The sequence below is a fragment of the Pogona vitticeps genome, chromosome 2, assembly GCF_051106095.1.
Source record: "Pogona vitticeps strain Pit_001003342236 chromosome 2, PviZW2.1, whole genome shotgun sequence".
NCBI lineage: Eukaryota > Metazoa > Chordata > Lepidosauria > Squamata > Agamidae > Pogona > Pogona vitticeps.
The window spans coordinates 12,640,684-12,666,471 of record NC_135784.1 but is presented as its reverse complement, the minus strand read 5'-3'; the positions used below and the strand labels follow the sequence as shown (position 1 = coordinate 12,666,471).

The window sequence follows — 25,788 nt, the reverse complement described above, 5'->3', positions numbered from 1 at the left end:
TTCAAATCCAAACATCAGTTATGCAAAAACTGCAGGCTTACTTAAAACACATCCTTTCACCTTGTAAAAAGATGCAAGAATTTAAATTTAGATAATAGGGAAAATGTCAGATGTGTTTGAATCTAAAATACAAACACATTAAAACACTGGAGCTCATAATCTAGAAAGACAGAGAATACATTTTTTGAACACTTCAGACTTCCTAAGAATACAATGATAAAAAAGAAAAAAGCTTATCATTTTTAATGAAAGACAAGCAAAACTATTTAAACTTTAAAAATAAATATAAAGAAAATAAAAAAGTACTATTTGGTTGTGTGTTGTTAACACACAGAAAATTTTGTTGTCACCCAGCCATATGAAAATTCCATTGATGACTGACACTGCTACATAGTTATCTTTCCGCTTTTCTATGGACTTTCACCCGGCAATACTTCCATCGTAAGTAGTACTCCATTAAAACAAACATCTATGGTTCTCCTTTCATTTCTAAAAACAGTTTTTGTGAGGTGTCCCCCAATATTTATATTCCTTTGTTCTGCATCAGTCAGAAAAACCAAATCTTCCCAAGGCTTGGGTTTTTCAGTCTCTGCGAAGCTCAGATGTTAACGATCAAAGGATTTGGTCACTTCCGACCCAGTGCAGTCCAGGGCCTGAAGAGACCAGAGCTTGAAAAACCAAAATTTCCATTCCTTCCAACAATCCCTGCCTTTACAAAGCAGAATACTGTACTCTCAATACATTAGCATAGAGACACCTCATTGCTCATAATTAATACAGAATGTACTTATTTTGTTCACAAAATAAAGAGAATACAAATTCATTGGTACGTCTTTAAATCTAAATTACTATTATTATGAGGGTAAAGCCTTCTAAAAGGACAGCTTCTCTCTCTTCACTACTTGCTTTTCTTTCATCAGTTAGCGTTAGAACATCCATCCTTTTCTCTTTTTACACTAATTTTATCAAAGCTTTCATGGCACAATATATGCTTATTCTCACTTTCTTTGCACAAGGTTCCACGCTGTGGGCTAAACCGCAGAAGCCTGTGCTTGCAGGGTCAGAAGACCAAGCAGTCGAAAGATGGAATCCACACGACGGAGTGAGCGCCCGTCGCTTGTCCCAGCTCCCGCCAACCTAGCGGTTCGAAAGCATGCAAATGCAAGTAGATAAATAGGGACCACCTCGGTGGGAAGGTAACAGCGTTCTGTGTCTAAGTCGCACTGGCCATGTGACCACGGAAGATTGTCTTCGGACAAAACGCTGGCTCTATGGCTTGGAAATGGGGATGAGCACCGCCCCCTAAAGTCGAATACGACTGGACAAAAAATTGTCAAGGGGAACCTTTACCTTTACCTTTACTGTTAATTAACGACAGAAGTAAAATGCTTCACAAGTGGTACTTCAAAATGCACTCCATTCTCCCTCTTTTCTCTGTCTTGCATTAGATCAGCATTTTGCTCCTTAGTCTTTCCAGTGGAAACCAGCCCCCCACCCAATAAATACTGAATGATCACCTTATGCCTTGTTAACTTATCAGAAGCTGTGAATCCACATTCCATTCATTTCTAGTTCGTCCCCAGTGTGAATTCTTTCATGTTTTTCCCGAAGGGCTGCTCCTGAGCATGGAGGGGGGGGAGAGAGAGAAAGGCTGGATTGCCTTTCTCCCCCACCCTGTAGCTTTTCCAGAAGGGCTGATCCAGAGCATTCCTGGCCTGGCAGCAGCAGCATAGCCCTGGCCTGGCAGCAGCGGTGGAATTAAGGTGCTACTTTTGCCTTTTTAAAATATTTTTTCTTTTGCAGTGTGGGATTGGGCTGGTGGATTTGTTTTTTGCAGCCCCAGTGGCTTGTAGTGTTCGGTGATTTTAATTTTTTTGTATTTTTTTATTCGGCTGGAACGGGTAAACAGGGTTTCAATGTATTCCTATGGGAAATTGACCTATGAACGTTTCAACTTACGAACGCTGTTCTGGAACAGATTAAGTTCGTAAGTCAAGGGTTCACTGTATGTGGTCCTTCTCCAGTGTCAGTTATTTGATGTAACCTTAGGATACCACTGTGAATAAAGCTCTTTCAACATTCCATACATTTATTTGGTTTCTCCCAAGTGTGAGTCCTTTCATGTGACCTAAGGTGACTAATTTGACTAAAGTTCTTTCCACATTCCATGCATTTATGTGGCTTCTCCCCAGTATGATTCCTTAAATGTCTCCTAAAGCTACTAATTTGACTAAAGCTCTTTCCACATTCCATACATTTATGTGGCTTCTCTCAAGTGTGAGTCCTTTGATGTAAACTAAGTTGACTACTCTGACTAAAGCTCTTTCCACATTCGATACATTTATGTGGTTTGTCCCCAGTATGAGTCCTTTCATGTCTCCTAAGATGACTAATTTGACTAAAGCTCTTTCCACATTCCATGCATTTATGTGGCCTCTCCCCAGTGTGAGTCCTTTCATGTAACCTAAGACAATCACTCCGAATAAAACTCTTTCCACATTCCTTGCATTTATGTGGCCTCTCCCCAGTGTGAGTCCTTTCATGTGACCTAAGGCGTCCTATCGAACTGAAGCTCTTTCCACAATTCATGCATTTATGTGGCTTCTCCCCAGTGTGAGTCCTTTCATGTGACCTAAGGCTACTAATCCAACCAAAGCTCTTTCCACATTCCATGCATTTATGTGGTTTCTCCCCAGTGTGAGTCCTTTCATGTGTCCTAAGGTTACTAATTTGACTAAAGGTCTTTCCACATTCCATGCATTTATGTGGCTTCTCCCCAGTGTGAGTCTTTTCATGTGTCCTAAGGAGACTAATTCGACTAAAGCTCTTTCCACATTCCATGCATTTATGTGGCTTCTCCCCGGTGTGATTTCTTTGATGTAACCCAAGGGCACCACTCTGAGTAAAGGTCTTTCCACATTCCATGCATTTATGTGGTTTCTCCCCAGTATGAGTCCTTTCATGTGTCCTAAGGTTACTAATTTGACTAAAGCCCTTTCCACATTCCATGCATTTATTTGGTTTGTCCCCAGTGTGAGTCCTTTGATGTGACCTAAGGGCACCACTCTGACGAAAGCTCTTTCCACATTCCATGCATTTATGTGGTTTCTCCCCAGTGTGAGTCCTTTCATGTATCCTAAGGTGACTAAGTCCATTAAAGGTCTTTCCACATTCCATGCATTTATGTGGTTTCTCTCCAGTGTGAGTCCTTTCATGTGTTCTAAGGCTACTAAGTCGACTAAATCTCTTTCCACATTGCATGCATTTATATGGTTTCTCCCCAGTGTGAGTCCTTTGATGTAACCGAAGGATTCCACTGCTACTAAAGCTCTTTCCACATTCCATGCATTCATGTGGTTTCTCCCCAGTGTGAGTCCTTTGATGTAACCTAAGTTTACTACGCTCACTGAAGCTCTTTCCACATTCCATGCATTTATATGGTTTCTCCCCAGTGTGAGTCCTTTGATGTGACCTAAGGGCACCACTCAGAGCAAAGGTCTTTCCACATTCCATGCATTTATGTGGTTTCTCCCCAGTATGAGTCCTTTGATGTGACCTAAGGGCACCACTCTGAATAAAACTCTTTCCACATTCCATGCATTTATGTGGTTTCTCCCCAGTGTGAGTCCTTTCATGTATCCTAAGGTGACTAATTCGACTAAAGCTCTTTCTACATTCCATGCATTTATGTGGTTTCTCCCCAGTGTGAGTCCTTTCATGTGTCCTAAGGTTACTACTCTGACTAAAGCTCTTTCCACATTCCAGGCATTTATAAGGTTTCTCCCCAGTGTGAGTTCTCTGGTGTATATGGAGGCTCTTGTTCTGACTGAAGCTCTTTCCACATTCCATACATGGATACAGTTTTGCCCCTGCATGTGTTCTTTGCTGTCTACTGAGATGACATCCAATTACGCTGTTTCTCCCCTTCGTCAGTCCTTTCATGTGAAGTCCGTGCCTGTCCACTCCGATTTTCATTTCTCTGTTTTTTTGCTTGATTATGAGTTCCTGCCCAGGTTATCCCAGATATTGCTGGGCAATTCTTCTCTTCTTCATCATCTGGTAGATTAGAAAAAGAAGAGAAACAACAACTTCCAAAATCTGCAGAAATAAGGAATGATGTCTTTGCGCTCCGCCTGAGTTACAGAGGGGAAAGGAAAGACAGGCAAAAAGGTGAGGTAAGAGAATCAAGGAGGGGATTAGGCTGGACTAGAGGTTGTTCCTTTGGGCTTGAGGTTGGAAAGGATCTTCACTGAGGGACATTTTGGTGGGAGGAGTAATGGAGGGAGGATCATTTCCATTTCCACATCAAATTCAAAGTAGATTAACTTTTTTTCCTTCTCAAATTCTCCCCAATGATTGTACTTAAATTTCCCGAAAACTAGAAAGAAATTTCTCGAACTTTCATTCATCTTTCAGCATGACAACGACACAAAGCATACATGCAAATAAACAAAGGAATGGTTGTTGTGGGTTTTTCAGGCTTCTTGGCCGTGTTCTGAAGGTGGTTCTTCCTAACTAATCAACCATCTCCTGATTAGGACAATAGCCTATCTCACCAACTAGCCTTTTCACAGCCATAAATACTCCACTCTCAAGCCTACCCAGAGCACAGTTTGCTGTCCTCTGAAGATGCCGGCAACAGAGACTGGCGAAACGTTAGGAAGAACCACCTTTAGAACACGGCCAAGAAGCCCGAAAAACCCACAACAACCATTAGATCCCGGCCATGAAAGCCTTCACAAATACATCAAACAAAGGAATGGCTTCACCAGAAGAAGAGTAACAGTTTGGAATGGCCCAGCCAGAGTCCAGACCTCAATCCGATTCAATATCTGAAGAGGGCTGCGCACAAAAGACGCCCTTGCAATCTGACAGATTTGGAGCGTTTTTGCAAAGAGTGGGCAAATATTGCCAAGTCAAGATGTGCCATACTGATAGACTCATACCCAAAAAGGCTGAGTGCTGTAATAAAATCAAAAGGTGCTTTGACAAAGTGTTAGTTTAAGGGTGTGCACACAGATGCAGACATATTATTTCAGTATTTTATTTTTTATTTCCCTCCATCTAAAAGAATTCAATTTGTTGTTCAATTGAATTGCACAATTCATAGGTCTCATTAAAGGTGGAAAAAGTTCCAGAACTGTCTTGCTTTTGCTTTCACTGAGACTTCATAACACTGGATGGATGGATTGATTTTGTGTGTGTGTGTGTGTGTGTGTGTGTGTGTGTGTGTGTGTGTGTGTCTGTGTGTGTGTCTGTGTGTGTGTGTGTGTGTGAGAGAGAGAGAGAGAGAGAGAGAGCAGAGCATTCCCATATTTTCCTCGTAATATTTTATGTATACTTTTCACTGCTTTATCACAGGGGTGCACAATGTTTCTGCTCTAACCAGTGCTTAACAAGTAGAATTTAAGGCAATACATTATACATATGAAAATATAATTAAATCAGTTCTCATATTAAAGCCGAAGATGACCAAACAATAAAATAATTATTGTGACGCAATAGTAAAGTACAGCATATTCCCCAAAAGACCGCATTATTATGAAATCGTCATATCATCAGCTTTCTAAATCATCACACCATCATCAGGCTACTATCTATGAACAGCCTGCTGAGTAAGTTCTCAGGACCAAACCCTCATTCCCACTTAGAGCTGCCTCCCAGAATCTTCTAGTGCAATTTGAGAACCATCAGCTCTTCTTGTGGTCAATGGATATTGTCATCCCGACTCCACTTTGGCAAACGAAAGGTCGTGAGATGGGAACATAGCATATCTGGAGGTCTAGAGGTTGCTCAGTCCAGCATTAAGTAGCTTGTGGAGAGTTCAGATACCATTCCAACACTGAAACATTATTCTTGCCCTTTTTTGTTGCTAGAAATTATTGTGCTGGTAAACAGAGATAAGCTGAGGAGAGAAGAGGACTTACCGAGAGAGGATAACATTCTCCAGTTCTCCTCTATGACTTCCTGGTGGAGTGCCCTCTGGTCAGGATCCTGCAATGTCCACTCCTCCTGGGTGAAATAGACGGCCACATCCACAAAGGTCACTGGACCCTAAGTGGAAAAAAAAGGGTGTGTGTGTCTTCCTCGTATTTTTCATAAAGATAAACTCCTAAAACCCAAAGAATATTTAACATGAAAGGGCTGGAACTTTTATGATAACTTTCAAAAAGTTAAAGGCCTTTCTTTTCGAAAACACATTTACTAAGTGCTCCTGGTCCCTCTGGCTCAAAGCACCCTCCAGGAAGAAGCTACTGGATCCCAGCTTGCTGGGGGAACAACAGGAGCAGTGAAAGGGCCACTGCTCGCTTGCCTGCCTCGGGAGTTTCCTGGAGGCATCTAGAAAGCCTGTTTAGGGAACAGGACACTAAAGGAGACCGTCTTAAATTTCCTTGATATTACCTGTGTCGAGGGGGGGCGGAGCCTGGACCAGCAAGAAACAGCAGGGTGCTGGAGCTCTCCGGTAACCGGCTGTTGCCGTCGGATCATCTTCTCTCAGAGATTTCTGAGAGAACGTGGGGGGGTCAGGAGAGACCCTCCTGCAGTCAATGAGGGGCTGAGAGACCCGGAGAGGGAGCGGCTGGCATCCTGCTTCCCTCGGGGGATTCGCTCTCTCGGACAGAGATTCGACTGGGCGCCATCTTTTTATGGCGTTTGTAGCTGAGAGGCTCCGCGGGAGGATTTGGAGATTCCAGCCTTGAACATCCAAAATCTCCTTTGTGAAAGTGAGTAATGATAAGAATCTAACCTAACACCCAGAAGAGAACTCAGTGGAAGATTTAATAGACTTGGGAGCAATTAACGTAAAACACCCACCTTCTTTTTTGTTCTTTTTAAACTTCAGCACACTTCCCTAACGCTGTATTTACTGTGAAGGAGATCAAAGCAGCTAACAGCGAGAGGAGGGGGGATTATACCCCCTCCATATGTGTGTGGGAAGCAACAAATTGCCCGCCAATTAACCGTCCTGTCGTAAGGAGTTGGAATAATAAATAAAGTGAAGAATGTCTTAAGGAGCCAGCAGGACTAAGAATAAAGGCGGGAGGTAATGGTGGGAGTTGAAGAAAGCTTTATAGGCTGTTAATGCAGCTGAGGGAAACCTCCATGTTCCGGTATAACTTGCTTTGACTTATAATTAGAAAAAGAGACTGTTAGAAGCTGATACTTTGCCGCAGTAAATCAAAGGGAAGGCAATCAACAACCCTGAAGAGGAGGGTGTCTTTGTTCCCTCTTATGTTAAACAAGCTGACTGCCTGACTGCGTCTGAAGGGATATTAATGGACAGACTTTTAGACTTATAACAGAGCATTCTCTCTAGTTTTTCTTCCTTTATGGGAATACAAACATCGGTTGACATCTACAGGAATATATGGTTCCCCCCTTTGTGGATTACAATTTCAAGGTCCCAAATTTAGTTTTTGGCATCTGCCGGCTAATTTGGGATGAAGATGGGCTTTAATTCCTCCTTCTTGGCTCACTCTCCCCCCCTTTGTGGAGGAAGCTAATCTCTGGCAACCTATAAAGGTGGGGGTGGATCGACAAAGGAACAATAAAGAAGAGTCATAGAACAACCCAGGACACTGAGGACATCTAGTGACAAGTTTGGGAATAGATGTTAAAATCCTCATTCTCTGTTGGTGTGTCAAAATAGACTTGGTCAATTTGTAAACAGTTTGGTACCTATGTATGTTGGTTGCTGAGAAAGAGGGAACTATAAACTATAAATTGTAATTTTTTGGGGGGGAGGAAAGTACTAAATCAGAATAACAGGAAAGTAGCTAAATTTCAAAATGAACACCAGGAGCACTTCAGCTAAAGAATCACCTACGCAAAGTTCAAATCTACAAAAATTACTAGCGCAAGATTCGGTGAGAAATGCGTTTCAAGATATTCAGACAAGTATCGTTAAACAGTTATCGGAACAAATGCAGGAGTTTAGAAATGAAACCAAAGCTAGTGCAGAAAGCACTAACAAGAAAATCGACATGCTCTGCGAAACTCTCCAAAAAACACAACACAAATTCACAAAAATGGAACAAGATATACAAGAGCTGAAAGCTGAAAAAGATGAGATGCAAGCACGACTTGCAACTCTAGAGATGGAAAAAGCCTCCTATTTCCTACGAATTCAGAATGTGGCTCAACTCGAGGGAGAAACAGAAGAAGACTTATTGACATTAATAGCCGAAGAATTATCGGAACAAACAGGGATAGAACAACAGGAATTTACACAAGCTGTGGAGAGAATCTTTAGAGTCAGCAATGCCTACACCAGACGTAACAATCTACCAAAAGAGGTCCACATAAAATTCCTAAGAAGATCAGTGAAAGAGAAACTTATTAAGGTGACCAAGGAAAAAGAGTTAACAATAAAAGGAGTAAAAATTAATATACTCAAACAGGTACCCTGGACGGTGAGAAAGAAGAGACAAGAATACACATTTTTGACTAAGATATTACTGGACAGGAAGATACCATTCCAATGAAGAATCCCAGAAGGGTTGCTTCTGACTTTTCAATCTAAAAGATTCAATATCAATAGTAAAATGAAAGCCAGAAACTTTATGAGAGAAATGAGACAGGAACTAAAACTGTCAGAAAAAGATTTAGAATTTTCATGTGGAGAATCAGAAGGGGAAGAAGAAGAAGAGGAGGAACAAGAAACAAGAGGGGCTGCAAGCCAAAGGGAATCATCTCCGAGAAGGAAAACCAAAGGAAAGAAACAGAAAGGAATAAAAGGTAGTAATAAACAACAAGATGTCTAAACATCTCTCGGTGAATGTTAAAGGACTTAATTCACCCCAAAAAAGAAGGAAAATATTTACTAAACTGTTCAAAGCAAAGGCAGATATTATTTTTATTCAGGAGACCCACATTGTAGAAAAAGATAAAAAACTGTTAGAAAATTTAAAATTAGGCAAAGTCTTCACAGCATCAAATAAATAGAAGAAAAATGGAGTTGCATTGTACATTAAAAAACAATTTGAGCCAGAATTAGTGTTTGCCACCGAGGATGGAAGACTATTAATGGTAGAAATCTCTAAGGAAGGAGAAAAAATTCTCTTGGTAAATATATATGCACCAAATGAAGCCCAAGGCAATTTCTACTCTCAACTGAAAAACCAACTAGTACAAAGACCAGAACAAAAAATATGTATCATGGGAGATTTCAACGCAATAATCGACAAAGAAAAAGACACATCCAAAGAAACTCAACACGGGAGGAAAAAATCAAGGAATATGATACCTAAGGTGTTTCTTGAGATGGCTGAGGAACTAAATCTAATTGATCTATGGAGATTAAGAAACCCGAATAGAAGAGATTACACATTCTACTCTAATAGACATAAATCATGGTCAAGAATAGATAATTGCTGGATATCAGCAGAAGTTACATACCAAGCAGAGGACATTGAAATTCTACCAAATATATATGCAGACCACAACCCAATACTGATGACCTTAGGTCAGAGAATAAGACATAGTTTGTGGAGACTTAATACCCAACTACTGAGAGAAGAAACCTTTATAAAAAAATTAAAAATGAAATGAACATCTTTTTTCAAATGAACAAACCTCAGGATACAGGGATGACAACAATATGGGATACAGCCAAAGCATATTTCCGAGGATATGCAATAGAATTCAATACTAGAAGAAAAAGGGAAAAAAATAAACAATACCAAACTTTAATAACATCTCTAAAAAATGAGGAAGCAAAGCTTAAGAAGGCACCTACAAAGAAGGAACTACTTAATAAAATAAATATCCTACAGCACAAAATTAACTTATTAGAACAGGAAGAGATGGAGAAGAAAATCAAATTTACAAGGCAAAATTTTTTTGAAAACGCAAATAAACCGGGAAGATGGTTAGCATACAGAATAAAAAGAGAAAGAGAGAAGACGATGATAACAACATTGCTTAACAAACAAGGGAAAGAAATATACAAAGAAAAAGAAATCGAAGAGGAGATCTGTGGATTCTTCAAGGAACTATATAAGAAAAGAGAAGGAGAAGAACAGAGGATTGCAAATTATTGGAATAATTCTCCAGAATGGAAATTGAATCACCAACAGTTGGAAAAAATGAACGAACCAATCACAACAGAAGAGATTAGCGAAGCATGGAAGAAACAAAAAAACGGTAAATCGCCTGGCCCGGATGGACTGCCAGCAGAATACTACAAGACATTTGAAGAAACCTTAATCCCACACTTTAAGAAACTAATTGAAGATATACAGACTAAAGGGGAAATTCCAGACTCCTGGAAAGAAGCACATATCTCCCTAATACATAAAGAAGGCACGGATAAAAGATTAGTCAAGAATTATAGGCCAATTTCCCTATTAAATGTTGACTACAAGATCTTCACAACTATTCTAGCTACAAGATTAAAGGGGATACTCGAAACGATAATACATAAAGATCAAACAGGCTTTTTATCTAAAAGGAAACTATCCTCAAATATAAGGACTATAATAGATATATTGGAATATTATGAACTACACCCAGGAAAACAGATGATGCTAATCTTCCTGGATGTGGAAAAAGCCTTTGATAATGTCAACTGGGAATTTATGTTCTCACTACTGGAGAGAATGGATATACAAGGACCATACCTGAAAATGATTAAGGCATTATACACTAAACAAACAGCCAAGATAAAAGTGAATGGTAATTTAACTGGAAATATACAGATTGAACAAGGAACAAGGCAAGGCTGTCCATTATCTCCCCTATTATTTATCTTAATATTGGAAATACTCAACAGGCAGATTAGAAATAATGAAGCCATTAAAGGACTTAAAATTGAGGGAGAAGAATTTAAGCTACAAGCATACGCGGACGATCTAGTGTTAATATTAGAGAATCCTATGGAAAATCTTGAAGTACTGATGGAAGTTATTGGAGAGTTTGGAAAAGTGGCAGGTCTCAAAATAAACTATCAAAAAACAAAATTTATGACAAAAAACATAAAACAAGAAGATGTGGAGAAATTAACACAGTGTTCTAAATTTGAGGCGGTAAAAAAAATTAAATATCTAGGGGTGATCATCACTAGAAAACCAAGCAATTTAATGAAGGAAAACTACTTGGCAATACAGAAAGAAATTCAGAAAAAACTGGAGGAATGGAACAAATTACAAATCTCATTTATGGGAAGAGTTTCAACAATAAAAATGATGATCCTACCTAAACTCCTATTTTTATTCTCAAACCTCCCAATAATATTGAACTTTAAGTATTTCAAGGACCTGGACAGAATAACAGCAAATTTTCTTTGGAAATATAAGAAACCAAGAATAAAACTTAAATTGCTGCAAGACTTGAAAGAAAGAGGGGGAGTGGGTGTGCCGAACTGGCTGCTATATTACAAGGCATGTGCAATGACTTGGATTAAGGAATGGATAACTCTAGAAAATCAAAGGTTGTTGAAATTAGAAGGACACGACCTAAAGATGGGATGGCATGCATATGTATGGTATGGGAAACTCAAAGAACACTCTCAGTTTGAAGAGCATATCATCAGGAAGGCTTTAGGGATGTTATGGCAGAAATTTCAAGCACAAACTTATGAAAAAATCCCAATGTGGGTAGCACCAATAGAAGCATTTTCATTTAAAACCTTGAACCAGAAAGGAAGGTTAACCACATATGAAAATCTGCTAACAAATGAATTGGAGATAAGGAACAAACAAGAGCTCGAAAAAATGGGTATAGCGGTGGACTGGTGGTCAATGGCAAAATTAGAATCAAGATATAAAAAAGACAGGGCTGTGGGTTTTTTTAAGGGCAAAGTTCAGGTGGACAGACTGTGGTTATATACAGATGAAGCAATAATTAAGAAAATGTATACCTATTTATTAGAATATGAATTAGAAGATGAAAGGGTGAAAGAAACAATGATAAAATGGGCAAAAATTTTTGGGTACAATGTAGATCTTGATAATTGGACAATGATGTGGAAAGAAAGCAATAAGATTTTGAAACCAGCAAATTTAAGAGAAAATGTACTCAAAATGTTCTACCGATGGCACTATACACCCATAAGATTAGCAAAAATGTCAGAGGGTAACAGTAACATATGTTGGAAATGTAGGAAAAAGGTTGGAACTTATTACCATATGTGGTGGACATGTGAAAAGGTCAAAATCTATTGGACACAGGTATGGGACTTAGCAAAAGAAATTATACAGCAGAGATTAGAGCTGAAACCTGAAATGGCATTATTGAATGTCATTTCAGGTATAAATGACAATAAACTGAAGCATTGTCTTATGTATATATTCACAGCAGCTAGATTACTCTGGGCCCAGAAATGGAAAACAGAAGAGGTTCCGACGATGGAAGAGCTGTTAAAGAAACTATGGGACATGGCTGAGTTGGACACTCTATCAGAAGCACTGCGGGAAAAGCCAAGAGACTATGTAAAACAAAGCTGGGGACTAATATATCTCTGGGCCCAGAAGAAGACTAAAGTTTAGGGTGAAATTTAGGATACATGTAGAAACTTATTAGTATATGCTATAAACAGAGGTAGGGAGAATAGAGGACTAATGAGGCTGGAATCTTTGACTCCAAGGGGGGGGAACTATAGATAGAGGGGTAATTTAGGTTTGTTTGTTTTTTTTCTTTGCCATATGATTTTCTTTTTCTTCTTTTTTCTCATTTCTTTTCGTCTCTTCGTTTTGGTTTTCTTTTTCTTTTTTTGGTATCTTGTGGCTTTTTGTATGTTAAAAAACTTAATAAAATTTATTTTAAAAAAAAGATATTACCTGTGTCCACTGCTATCTGTATCTGAGAGGAGAGCTGAAGCCAATAATCCTTATAACATCTCCTGGAAACCTGTTAGACTTTGCTATGGGCAACTCAAGGAGCCTACAAGTTGTACTCACTAGGCCAGGCTTTGTATGTTTCTAGAGCTCTCTTCTTATCTTCGATAGCTGGCATCAACTCCTCCGAATGGGCTTCGAACCAGTCGGCCGTCTTTTTGGTCTTCTTGACAAATGTGGACAAGGCATTGTTATAAACAGCATTCTTGGAATGTTCCCATTGTTCAGATGCATTTGCATCAGACGGGCCTGGAAGGGTTTCCTCAAGCGCTTGGGCAAATTCCTCCACTTTTCTTTGATAGTGAATCTTGATGACAATATGTGGTCCCCCTTCCTTTTTCGTGTGATACAATCTCTTTGTTCGCAGTTTTACTCTACTAGACATCAGGGAGTGATTACAATCGCAATCAGCACTCTGGTAACTGTATGTGATCGTAATACTAGGAAGGCTAGAGTGTCTAGTGAGGATCAAATCGAGCTGATGCTAATGCTTCGATCTTGCCTGTCTCCAGGAAACTCTGCGTTGAAGCTTCGTATTAATGACTGTGTTGCTGACAAAACGACCATAATAACAGCAAAACTCCATCAAGCGTTGGCCATTTTCGTTCATCTTCCCAATGCCAAAATGGCCTAGAGAAGTGGGCCAAGAATTGTGATCAGCACCAACTCAAGCGTATTATTCTCTGAGAATGAACAGTATCTCTCTCTCTCTCTCTCTCAGGCATTTTTTTTATAGTAGCTGCCAGATCATTGTAGAATTTGTAGAAGCTGCTACATTCTTTCTGGGGTAGGGCCGATGGGCCAATGATTCACTTTCCCAGTTTGCTTCATCTTCCAGAGGTTTAGCTGGGTGTTTTTTGTCTTTTTTTGTTTTTAGATTGAAAACTATAAATGCCCGGCAACTCCTTTCAAGATGATCAGATGGACTTACTTCCAGGAAAGTTCATGTAGGCATCCTTCATTCTCGAAAGACTATGGTAGCGTGCTCTGTATGGAGGACTTGGAACAGCGTCTAGTGTGGCTGAGGAGGCCAATTCGAGAGTTACAATCTCTTCCACACTGAAGACAAATCCAATCTGTCCCCTGTCCAGCTCCCTGGTTTTGCTGCTTTTGTGACTTCCTCTTTGCCTCGGCCTGCTGGACAAGGGTCTCTTCAAACTGGGAGAGGCCGTGATGTACTGCCTGCCTCCAGGCTGAACGATCAGATGTCAGAGTTTCCCATCTGTTGAGGTCTATTCCTAAGGCCTTCAGATCCCGCTTGCAGATATCCTTGTATCGCAGCTGTGGTCTCCCTCTGGGGCGATTTCCCTGCACTAATTCTCCATATAGGAGATCCTTTGGAATCCGACCATCAGCCATTCTCACAACGTGCCCAAGCCAGCGTAGACGTCGCTGTTTCAGTAATGTATGCATGCTGAAAATTCCAGCTTGTTCTAGGACTACTCTATTTGGAACTCTGTCCTGCCAGGTGATACCAAAAATCCGTCGTAGGCAACACATATGGAAGGTGTTCAGCTTCCTCTCCTGCCGGGCACAAAGGGTCCAGGACTCGCTGCAGTACAGGAGTGTGCTCAGGACACAGGCTCTATAGACCAGGATCTTGGTATGTGTTGTCAGTTTCTTACTGAGCCATACTCTCTTTGTGAGTCTAGAGAACATGGTGGCTGCTTTCCCAATGCGTTTATCCAGCTCGACATCTAGAGAGAGGGTGTCAGAGATGGTTGAGCCAAGGTACACAAAGTCATGAACAACCGCCAATTCTTGTGTGGAGATGGTAATAGAGGGAGGTGAGTCCACACCCTGGCCCATGACTTGTGTTTTCTTCAGGCTGATTGTTAGTCCAAAGTCTTGGCAGGCCTTGCTGAAACGATTCATGAGTTGTTGGAGGTCTTCAGCAGAGTGGGCAACAATGGCTGCATCGTCTGCAAAGAGGAAGTCCCGCATGCATTTCATTTGGACTTTGGTCCTCTCTCTCAATCTAGAGAGATTAAAGAGCTTTCTGTCTGATCTCGTCTGGAGATAGACACCTTCTGTTGGAGTTCCAAAGGCATGCTTCAGCATGACAGCAAAAAAGATCCCAAAAAGTGTTGGTGCGAGGACACAGCCCTGTTTCACTCCGCTTCGGATGTCAAAGGGATCTGATGTTGAGCCGTCAAAAACTACAGTGCCTTTCATTCCATCATGGAAGGACCTGATGATGTTAAGGAGACGAGGTGGACATCCAATCTTGGGAAGTATTTTGAAAAGGCCATCCCTGCTAACCAAGTCAAATGCTTTTGTAAGGTCTATGAAGGCCACTAAGAGTGGCTGTTGTTGTTCCCTGCATTTCTCCTGCAACTGTCGGAGGGAGAATACCATGTCAGTGGTGGATCTATTTGCTCGAAATCCACACTGTGATTCTGGATAGACTCTGTCTGCAAGGACCTGGAGCCTCTTCAGCACAACACGGGCAAGCAGCTTCCCTACAACGCTAAGAAGAGAGATACCACGGTAGTTACTGCAGTCACCCCTGTCACCTTTGTTCTTGTACAATGTGACAATGTTTGCATCCTTCATGTCCTGTGGTACTCCACCTTCCCTCCAGCAGAGACAAAAGATTTCATACAGTTCGGTGATGATGATCTCCTTACCGCATTTCAGCACTTCAACAGGGATGTTATCCTTTCCAGGTGCCTTGCCGGAGGTGAGGGAATCCAAGGCCACATTTATTTCTGCTAGGGTTGGTTTGCTGTCCAGCTCTTCCAAGACAGGCAGGCACTCAATGTTATTTAATGCTTCTTCAATTACTACATTCTTTCTGGAATATAGCTCGGAGTAGTGCTGCACCCAGCGTTCCATCTGCTGTGCTCAGTCCTGGATGATCACACCTGTAGCAGACTTCAAGGGAGCAGATTTCTTCTGTAATGGACCTGCTTGATACCATCATACATTCCTGTGATGTTACCTGTGTCCGCTGCTATCTGTATCTGAGAGCAGAGCTGAAGCCAATAGTCATTGGAGCATCTCCTGGCAGCCTGTTGGACTTGGCTACGAGCGGCTCGAAGAGCTTGCAGGTTGTACTCGCTAGGACAGGCTTTGTATGCTGCTAGAGCTCTTCTCTTATCCTCAATGGCTGGCATTAACTCCTCCGAATGGGCTTCGAACCAGTCAGCCATCTTTCTGGTCTTCTTGCCGAAGGTGGACAAGGCGGTGTTGTAGACAGTGTTCTTGAAGTGTTCCCATTGTTCAGCTGCATGTACATTAGCTGGACCTGGAAGGGTTTCCCCGAGTGCTTGGGCAAATTCCTTCACTTTTCTTTGATCGCGAGTCTTGTTGATGTCAATACGTGGTCTTCCTTCCTTTTTCGTGTGATACATAGAACGTCTAGTGAGGATCAAATCGAGCTGATGCCAATGCTTGGATCTTGGATGTCTCCAGGAAACTCTGTGTTGCAGCTTCGTATTAAAAAATGTGTTGCTGACACAGAGACCATAATAACAACAAAACTCCAGTAAGCGTTGGCCATTTTCGTTCATCTTTCCAATGCCAAAACGGCCTAGACAAGTGGGCCAAGAATTGTGATTAGCACCAACTCTAGCATTAAAGTCTCCAAGAATGAACAGTAACTCTCTTTCAGGGACTTTTTTGATAGTAGCTGCCAGATCGTCGTAGAATTTGTCTTTCACTTCTGTAGTGGATGACAGTGTTGGTGCATATGCACTAATGAGGGTTACTGGTCCTGCTGATGAATGGAGCTGCAGAGACAGGATTCTTTCACTCCCCACAGTGGGTGGAACAATGCATCTCAGGAGAGTGTTTCTGACTGCAAAGCCAACACCATATTCCCTGGTCTCATTCGATGGTTTTCCCTGCCAGAAGAATGAGAAGTTTTTTTCTTTGACAGATCCCGAGTCTGGCAGTCTTGTCTCTTGCAGGGCAACAATGTCCATCTGCAGTCTACTCAGTTCCATGTCAATGACAGCTGTCTTGCGCACATCGTCTATTTCTTGCAGGTCGTTAGGAAAGCCGTAGTCAGGAAAGCCAGGGGTCATTGTCCGTACATTCCAGGTGCCCAGCTTTAGGGCAGAAGTTTTCTTATGATTGTTGCGTGGTGCACGGTTGTCGATCTGCTTGTCGGGTTTCACCCTAAACCCCACGCACCCCATGACGTTAACAGACCGTGGCGAGGTAGCACCTTACTGGCTGGGGGCTGCCCAGCTTAAGGCGGGTGGTATCTACCTAGTGAGGTGCAATGACCTCTCCCACCGTCAGACGTAGCCCCTGGCGTCCTGCTCTACGCCAATTGAGCAGAGACTTATAACCGGTAACTGCTACTTCCCGTGTTGTTTCGATGCTGTATGCGAAGCTGGAGTGTCCTCTCCAGAGCACGAAGCCTGGGTAAAATAGTATGGAGGATAGGCTGTTACCCAAGCAGCAAATCCCCCCTCTCCACGTCGCTGAAATGGTCCAGTGGAAAGGCAAGAGCCAATACAACTGGTTCCAGCAACGTCGCAGGAGCTGGCAGAATGAAAGAAAATGCCTCCGGGATTCCGGCTCCGGATTTTGCCTCAAGGTTATCTCCTGAAGCCCTTTCCATAAGTGGATATAGCCACAAGGCAGTGGAGGTTTCAATTTGGAGTTTTCCTTCTCCTAGATGGGCTGCCTTCCAGGGCTGACGAGTCCCACCTACCTGGCTCCAGGAAAGTAGATTTAGGATAATCAGCAGATTTGGAAAAGAATAGAGGGAGTGTGTACATTTCATTTATTTCAACAAGTCTGCTCAAAGCCCTGCTAACCAAATAAAGCAGCAATAGCAACAAAAAGAGGAGAAGAAAGCAGAATACCAACCCAGGTGAAAATGAAGGAGGAATTTTTAATTCACCACTTATTTTTTGGATAATGTCTTAGACTTAGAGCAGGGGTCTCAACCATACGGCCTGGGGGCCAACTGAGGCCCGCCAGATGATAATTTGTGACCCCCAACTTGCCTGCCACCCCCGAAATGCCCATGAGTCCTCTGCTGTCAAGAGTAAAAAAGCCTCGCCTCAGCATCGCTCAGCGGTGGCTCAGGAAAAAGGGCCATCAGCGCACCTCGCTCGCTGGATGGAGGGTGCAAGAGGTGCTATCTTGGGAGACAACCAGCGAGCAAGGCAAGGCTTTTTTGGACACTTGACAGCAGAGGATGCGTGGGCACCTCGGGGGGCGGCAGGCAAGTTCGGGGCCACAAATTATCATCTGCTGGGCCACATGTTTGAGACCCCTGCTCTAGAAGGACCCCCAGCATGTGTTGGGAACCATCAAAATCACAGACATCGGGGGCCCCCAGGTGGGGGCCCCCCATTTTATTTGCGTTCAGCCTTAATCTATTGTCCCTTTTATCCTCCCAATGAAGGAGAAGGTGGGCACAGAAATGATGTTACCTGTTAATCAGTAATCATAAGAGTCCAAAGTACAAAATCCCACACTCTGGCTTGTCTGTTAAGGGGAAACAGGCTTGAAGGGGAACCCCCACACCCCAAATCAGGACGACCAAGGTTTGCCTCTTATCAAGAAGACCTGCCCTTGGTGAGCATGGGGTTTGGGGTGAGCAGGATTCCAATATTTTTTTAAAAAAAACCAAATGAAATGCAAAGAAAACCATACCCCAAAACACCACCACTTTGCACATGTTCAGAGAGGCAGTGTGATGTAGTAAATGGAGTACCAGACTGGAAACCAGGAGACATGGATTCAAATCCCTGCTGGTCCAAGAAAACTGAGGGGAAAGTGTGTGTGCAAGGTTAGTTAAGCCACCTCTTGAAATCTCACTTACCTTGCAAATGTTGGAGGGATCTGGGATTCGCTTCTTCGTTTTTGGTCCCAAAAGGAGCAAAGAGACATCAACTCAGGCTTGCCTCTTCCTAGGAGAAAAGAAAAATAGAATAGATCAACCTGGAGGCTTTATGCAGTATGTGCTTTCGTCATTTTTCAATTGAATGGGGCTACATCCCCATCTCTCTTCTTCAGGCAGCAGAAGAAGAGGAACAGAAAAGCAGACGACAAAGAAACCACAGGAAGGGAGGGAGGGATGGAAGGAAAGAGCATCTCACGCTGTTGCCCAAGATAAAAGCTCCCACCGACCCAGTGAGGTGGGGGCAACAGCAGGGAACCAGAGAGCAACAGGACATGTTTCCCACGGACACATGCGATGAAGGCAGCAAGAAACAGAAGTGTATTTTCCCCACTATTTATTTAAAATATTTTTACTCCATCTTTCTCCTTTAAAAGGTGCCAAAGCGGCTTACTTACATCATTAAAAGGCAGCATTTAAAAAGTTAAAAACAGCAAGACTACAAACATTAAAATGAATCAAACCAAAGCTACCCTAAGAATGGTAAACAAAACCAACGTCTAAAAAACGCCAGAGCCCGTCCGATGGATGGAGCGGACTGAGGGTGGGGACCCTTCGTTATTTCGGTCCCTTCGGGGATCCCAAGGCAGGGGGCATCTCCAAAGGCGCCCCTCAGCCTCCGTGCCCTCTCCATTTTTTTGTTGTGGGGTTGCCGACCCAGGGCGGGCCGAGTTCAGGTCTCAGGACATTACCTGCTGGCTGTCTTCGAACCCCAAAACATCCCAGGGAGGAAAAGTGTGCCTCCTTCTCTATCTTTTTCCGACTTGTCTCCTGCCTGCCTTTTCGGGAAAAGACGGTCTGTGTTCACACAAGCAACACAACAAGGCAGCTGTCAATCGGGGGGGGGGGCGGGCGGAGAGGTGTGTGTCGTCGTCCCCATCCTCCTGCAGTTGATCCTCAGCTCAGGATCTGGTCTTGAGAGGGATCGGGTTAGCCCTCCTCTCTGCCAGATCATCCAGGAAAAGACAAACACAAACACACCCAGAAGCACCCACCGCGTGTGCCAAAGAGCAAGAGGTCCGGCTGACGTCCCCCCCCATCACAGGGAACAGGCAGGGAGGACCCCCCTCCCTTGCCAGCCCCACTTCTCCTGCCCGCCCCCTCCCAAGTCGCCAGGGCTCCCCCTCCCCCCTTTTCCTCTCCAGCCTCACGGGGGGGGGAGGGACTTTGTCCCTTGGTGACAGGGAGGGCCCCCCCAGAGGGCCCCCCTTCATCAGATGGAGGTGGGGGGGAGGGAGAGGGAAGAAGAAGGCACGTTCCTTTCTTTCTCCCCGAGTTCCTTTCTTTCCCCTCCACCAGGGATGCTCGCAGGATGGAGAGGAAGGTGGGAGTCCCCTTGCAGAGAATTGGGGGGGGGGAAACCCCATCCTCCAGGAAGCCCTACTAGGGCCTTGCAGGGAGGGGGCCTGGGGGGTGGGTCTCCCTGCCCCTTGGGGAGGGATCTGGGCCCCAGAGATTCCCCTCTCTCCCGCCTTTGAATTCCCCTCCTGCTTCCGGAGGAGACCCAGAGGGAAGACCCGCCTTGCACGAAGGTCGTGGAGCGCAAACCACCACGGGGCTCCCTCGGCCATGCCCGGAGAAGGAGAGACTGGAGAGGAAGACTGGCCATTTCAAACCCCACCGAAATAGAGACAGAGGGAGGAAAAATGCCTTACAAGCAGGTCGAGCACCGGAAATCACAACAGGGCACCATCAGCAATACGGGGAGAAGCAGCCCCCCCTCTCCTCCGAGACTGGCGGGGAGCTCACCCCCCCTTGCAAATCTCTTCCCCCCCCCACCTGTCCCCCCCCTCTCCAGCGCCCACCTCCGTCCAGGTCCCGATCCGGGAGGCGCCCCCAAGAGCCCCGCTTCTCTCCTCCAGGCGCCTTTTTTGGGCCGAAGGGGAAGAGGCAGGCGCTGCAGGATCCCCGCTTCCGGTTCCCCTTCGAAGAGCATCAAGGGGAGGAGCCCTTCGGACGCCTTCCTAGCTCTAGGTTCCTCCCCTTCCACCCTCCTGCACGAATGGTGGCGGGGGAGAGGTGGGTGGGAGGCAGCTCACCTGGAGAAGGCAGGCGCACGGGGTGTGTGTGTGTGTCTCACTTCCGCCCCCACCCAGGGCCACGCGCGTTGCCCGCCCCGTCGTGGCTTTCAGATGCCCAAGGGACGCCTCGAAGTTTCTTTTCAAGGCCCTTTGAACCTCTTTGAGGGACGCTTTGGCAGGCTTCCCCTCCCCCACACCCCATCCCCTGAGGGCGTCTTTTGACTTATAAAACACACAAACACACACAAACCAGAAATGGTCTCTCCGACCAGCGTTGGAATCCCCTTCCCCTTTGTTCCTTCTCAACCATTTTGACTGGACCTTTTTCCTTTGACAGAACCCCTGCCTCCCTTTTTTTGCTTGACATGATTATTCCCCAGGCAGGGATGTTATTGCTTTCTCTCCTTGTTGTGTAAACGTTCCCATGTGTTTCACTTCCCCCTTTCTTGTCATGCTTCCCAGGTTTATTTTCAGAATTCCAAGAATGAGTCACTCATCAGCTCTTACAAATCTTTTAAAAGCTGCATTTAATGGGTGGGAATATCATTTCGCCACTGGTGAATATAAGCAGTACAGGTTTGAAAATACAGGGGACTGTGGGTCTGCCTGCCTGCCTGCCTGCCTGTCTATATTATTATTATTATTATTATTATTATTATTATTATTATTATTATTATTATTATTATTATTATTATTATTATTATTATTATTATTATTGTTATTGTTATTGTTCTTCTTGTTGTTGTTGTTGTTGTTGTTGTTGTTGTTGTTATTGTTATTGTTATTGTTATTGTTATTGTTGCTGCTGTTATTGTTGTATTTATACCCTGCCTATCTAGTCATTTCAACCACTCTAGGCGGCTTACAACATGAAGCATAACAAGTTCAAGAAAAATTTATTAATTAATTAAATGATTCTGCAAGATGGGAAAAATACAAAATAAATCAAATAAAGAGAAAAAGAAAAGGAAAGAGGACAGTAATTAACTGGGAAGGAAGGCCTACCTATACATCCATGTTTTTAGTTGGTTCTTAAAAGTAACCAGCGAGGGTGCAGCGCGAATCTCCGGAGGTAGGCTATTCCAGAGGAGAGGAGCCACCGCCGAGAAGGCCCGGTTTCTAGTTCTTTCCTTCCGGGCCTCCCTCGCTGTCAGGCTCCTCAGCCTCACCTCCTGGCTCGCGCAGGTGACGCAGGTAGAACTAGTTGGGAGTAAGCGTTCCTCCAAGTATCAAGGTCCTAAACCGTTTAGGGCTTTATATGTAAACATTAACACTTTGAAGTCAATGTGGAAACGGATGGGCAGCCAGTGCAGTATGGCCAGAGTAGGAGAGGTATGTTGGTATTTTCTCACTCCAGTAAGGAGTCTGGCCACCGCATTATGCACCACTTGAAGTTTCCGCATCAGCTTCAAAGGAAGCCCCACGTAGAGTGCGTTACAGTAGTCTAATCTAGAAATTACGAGCACATGTACTAAGGTAGTGAGCGCCCCTGTGTCTAGGTAAGGTCGCAGCCGGGCAATCCGCCAAAGGTGGAAAAAGACGGTGCGGACTACCGACGCCACCTACGTTTCCATGGTGAGCATCGGGTCCAGGTGTACCCCCAGGCTGCAGACCCCACTCTTTGCGGCCAGGGCCACCACCTCAGACATGAGGATGTTTCCCAGCAGCGCTGGAGGGACAGGACGGCATCACCTGCAGTTGGTGAAAAGGAAATGTAGAGCTGGGTGTCATCAGCATATTGATGACACAATGTTCCACACCCCCTGATGACCCCACCCAGCAGCCTCATATAGATGTTAAACAGCATTGGAGAGATGATCGACCCCTGTGGAACCCCACAATTGAGACTCCACGGGGCCGAAATACTCTCCCCAAGCTGCACTCTCTGGGGGCGGTCCTCCAAGAAGGAACGGAACCAGGCCAGCCAGAGCCAAGCCACCAATGCCCAACTCAGAGAGCCTCCCCAGGAGGATACCATGGTCAACGGTATCGAAGGCCACTGAGATGTTGAGGAGGACCAACAGAGATATTTTACCCCTGTCGGCCTCCCTCAACAAGTCATTGTACAGGGTGACCAATGGTGATAGGTGTAGAACAAGAGCTGCCAGTTTGGCAGGAAGATATAAATACCAGCGGGCGAAGGCTGAGTTGTGGAAAAGGAAGAGAGAGCTGAAGAGGTTGCTTGAATATGAGAGGGTCAAGACGCAAGAATTGTTAAGGGATTTTCCCCACTTGAGAGTGGGAGGACTGCTCCCTCATCCCTTCCCAAGACAGAAAGAGGAAGTGAACATTGAACCTCTGGAGTGCTCAGTGGTCGTGTTTCCTAGGAATCAGGGCAGATGACGACGTGTGATTCGGCCAGATGCAAGGCATAACACTTCGCCGCTAGAAGGTGACTGGGCAAGGCTCGAGTTAACCTTTCTAGACCCGTTTTCCACTAATGTTGATCCGTTGACTGTTAATAAACCTGAAGTTGTTAAAGTAAAAAAGATGACCCCTCTCCTCCTTCCCGCCTTAGATGAGGAACCGCCTCCCTTAGATAGTGATCCCATTCACAGCCACCCAGTCATCCAGCCAGTTTCCCCCAAAATTGAAGGGAAACAAGAGAAAAGTAATGAGTGGCAGTAACACGAAACAGGTAGTTATGTTCCCCTTCTGATACAATGAATTAGGCAGAGTTACTGTAAGGAGCCTTCAGAGGATGTGGCGGTGGGAAGGGAGCACCTTTTTGCAATAAGTAAGTAAGTAAGCAAGTAAATAAATAAATAGCTTTCCTACGCATGTCCCTCTATAAAATATCTTCATAATCAAAAGAGTGTTCCTTTATAAAACACACAAAAACACACAAACCAGAAATGGTCTCTCTGACCAGCGTTGGAATCCCCTTCCCCTTCGTTCCTTCTCAACCATTTTGACTGGACCTTTTTCCTTTATCAGAACCCCTGCCTCCCTTTTTTTGTTTGAGATGATTATTCCCCAGGCAGGGATGTTATTGCTTTCTCTCCTTGTTGTGTAAACATTTCTCTGTGTTTCACTTCCCCTTTTCTTGTCATGCTTCCAAGGTTTATTTTCAGAAGTCCAAGAATGAGTCACTACAGATCTTTTTTAAAAACTGCATTTAGTGGGTGGGAATATCATTTCGCCCCTGGTAAATATAAGCAGAGCAGTTTGAAAATAGAGGGTAATGTGGGTCCATCTACCTACCTACCTACCTACCTACCTACCTACCTACCTACCTACCTACCTACCTACCTACCTACCTAATCTATTTTTTTATCTTAATTAACCCACTGTGCCATCCTTCAAGAGCTGGAATGCCAGTGTCACTTTCCCGAGAATAAGAGCATGACTATACCATGAAAGAAACGCTTGTTCATTCGCTGTCAAGTTCACACAGGGAGAATTCAGATTTCTTGGGGGTCGGTTTGTGTTAGCCAGCCACTCATGGAGAATGGAGGAAGTTGGTTAAACAGCCCTGTTGGCAGCTTGTCAAGGCAGCTCTCTTAGAGGTGAAGTTAACAGGACAGTGCAGGCACCCCATTCTTTAAAAGAAAAAGAAAAATGGCATGAGTTGCAAACATCCAGCCACCCCGGGCTCACTCTTTGGTGTTCCACCACCCACTGTTGTCTAAACACTTTTTCAATGGTTTCTGCCTCCTCTTCCGTCTTTCTGATATGGGAGACGGATGGTAAACCCTGGAGAGTATCCTTAGGGTTGCTCTCATCCTCACACAGTGTCCACAGGCTGCCAAAGCGTAAATGTATTCCAAATCACAATGAACCACAACATGCACAGCAAACTGCAATTAAACCTTTCACGATATGAAAAACATTTCCAGGTTAAAAGAAGTGTACACACATGGGCAGCAGCCAGATTGGTGACTCGGGCTGGTTATCGGGATCACATAACTCCCGCATTACAGCAGCTCCACTGGCTGCTGATCAGTTACTACTGGGTTCAATTTAAAGTTCTGGTTTTAACCAGTATAAAGCCCTAATTGGCTGGGATCCCAGCTATCTCAAAGCCCATGTCTCCCATGGTGAGCCTCCTTGGGAGTTAAGATCATCAGGGGAGGCTTTTCTCCTCATCCCACCACCTTTACAGGTCTGTTTGGGTGTTGCTTCTCCGAGACTTTGGAACTCCCTCCCACTGGAGGCCAAGCTGGTCTCCTCTTGGCTATCCTCCCATCTTTGAAGACCAAAACTCTTCTCTCAATAACCAGCTACCTGTGGGTGATTTTTATATTGTTATGAATTTCTGGTTTGACTGGATTGTTAGGACTACGAGTGTTTTCCATTTTTGTCTTTTCCATTTCTCAGAGCAATTTTTTTTGAAAATAATATTTCCCTTAATATTGCCTATTAAACATGTAAGGTGCCAGAGTTATAATTATTGTCTTTTAATGAAGTTAAACTGAAGGGACGTGGTGGCACTGCGGGTTAAACTGCAGAAGCCTCTGTACTGTAAGGTCTGTAGATCTTCAGCTGAAAGATTGAATCCAGGTGACGGAGTGAGCTCCCGTCGCTTGTTCCAGCTCCCGCCAACCTAGCGGTTCAAAAGCATGCAAATGCGAATAGATTAATAGGGACCACCTCGATGGGAAGGTAACAGCATTCCGTGTCTAAGTCTCACTGGCCATGTGACCACGGAAGATTGTCTTCGGACAAATGCTGGCTCTTTGGCTTGTAAACGGGGATGAGCACCGCCCCCTAGAGTCGGACACGACTGGACAAAACTTGTCAGGGGGAATCTTAAACTTTAATGAAGTTAACCACATTTTTTTGAACTTTGAGTATTGTCTTTTATTGTTGTAAGCTGCCTTGGGTCCTTTTCAAAGAGAAAGGTGGGGTAAAATATTTTCAACCAACCAACCTCCCACCCAACTGATTCATGATTCATTTCTCCCCTTTAGCAGAAATAAAAGTGGTCTTGGATTCCCTCTCCTCCAACAAGGCACCAGGGAGGGATAACATCCCTGCTGAAATGCTGTCATCAGCTTTTGGGATGAGACGTGTGCTGGAGACAACAGGTGTGCTTCTCAAATGCTGCTAAAAAGTGTGT

The 25,788-nt window shown here is 43.9% G+C and overlaps 1 protein-coding gene across 1 annotated transcript in view; it reads right to left on the bottom strand.

Moving 5' to 3' along the window:
• Nucleotides 1-25,788, bottom strand: part of LOC140703858 (uncharacterized) — a 97,658-nt gene that overhangs the window by 24,995 nt on the left and 46,875 nt on the right. The window contains 3 exon segments of the mRNA XM_078387988.1: nucleotides 2,898-4,056; nucleotides 5,928-6,054; nucleotides 18,628-18,715. Of these exon segments, the coding sequence (XP_078244114.1) occupies nucleotides 2,898-3,975 (1,078 nt within the window). The 5' untranslated portion in view covers nucleotides 3,976-4,056; nucleotides 5,928-6,054; nucleotides 18,628-18,715.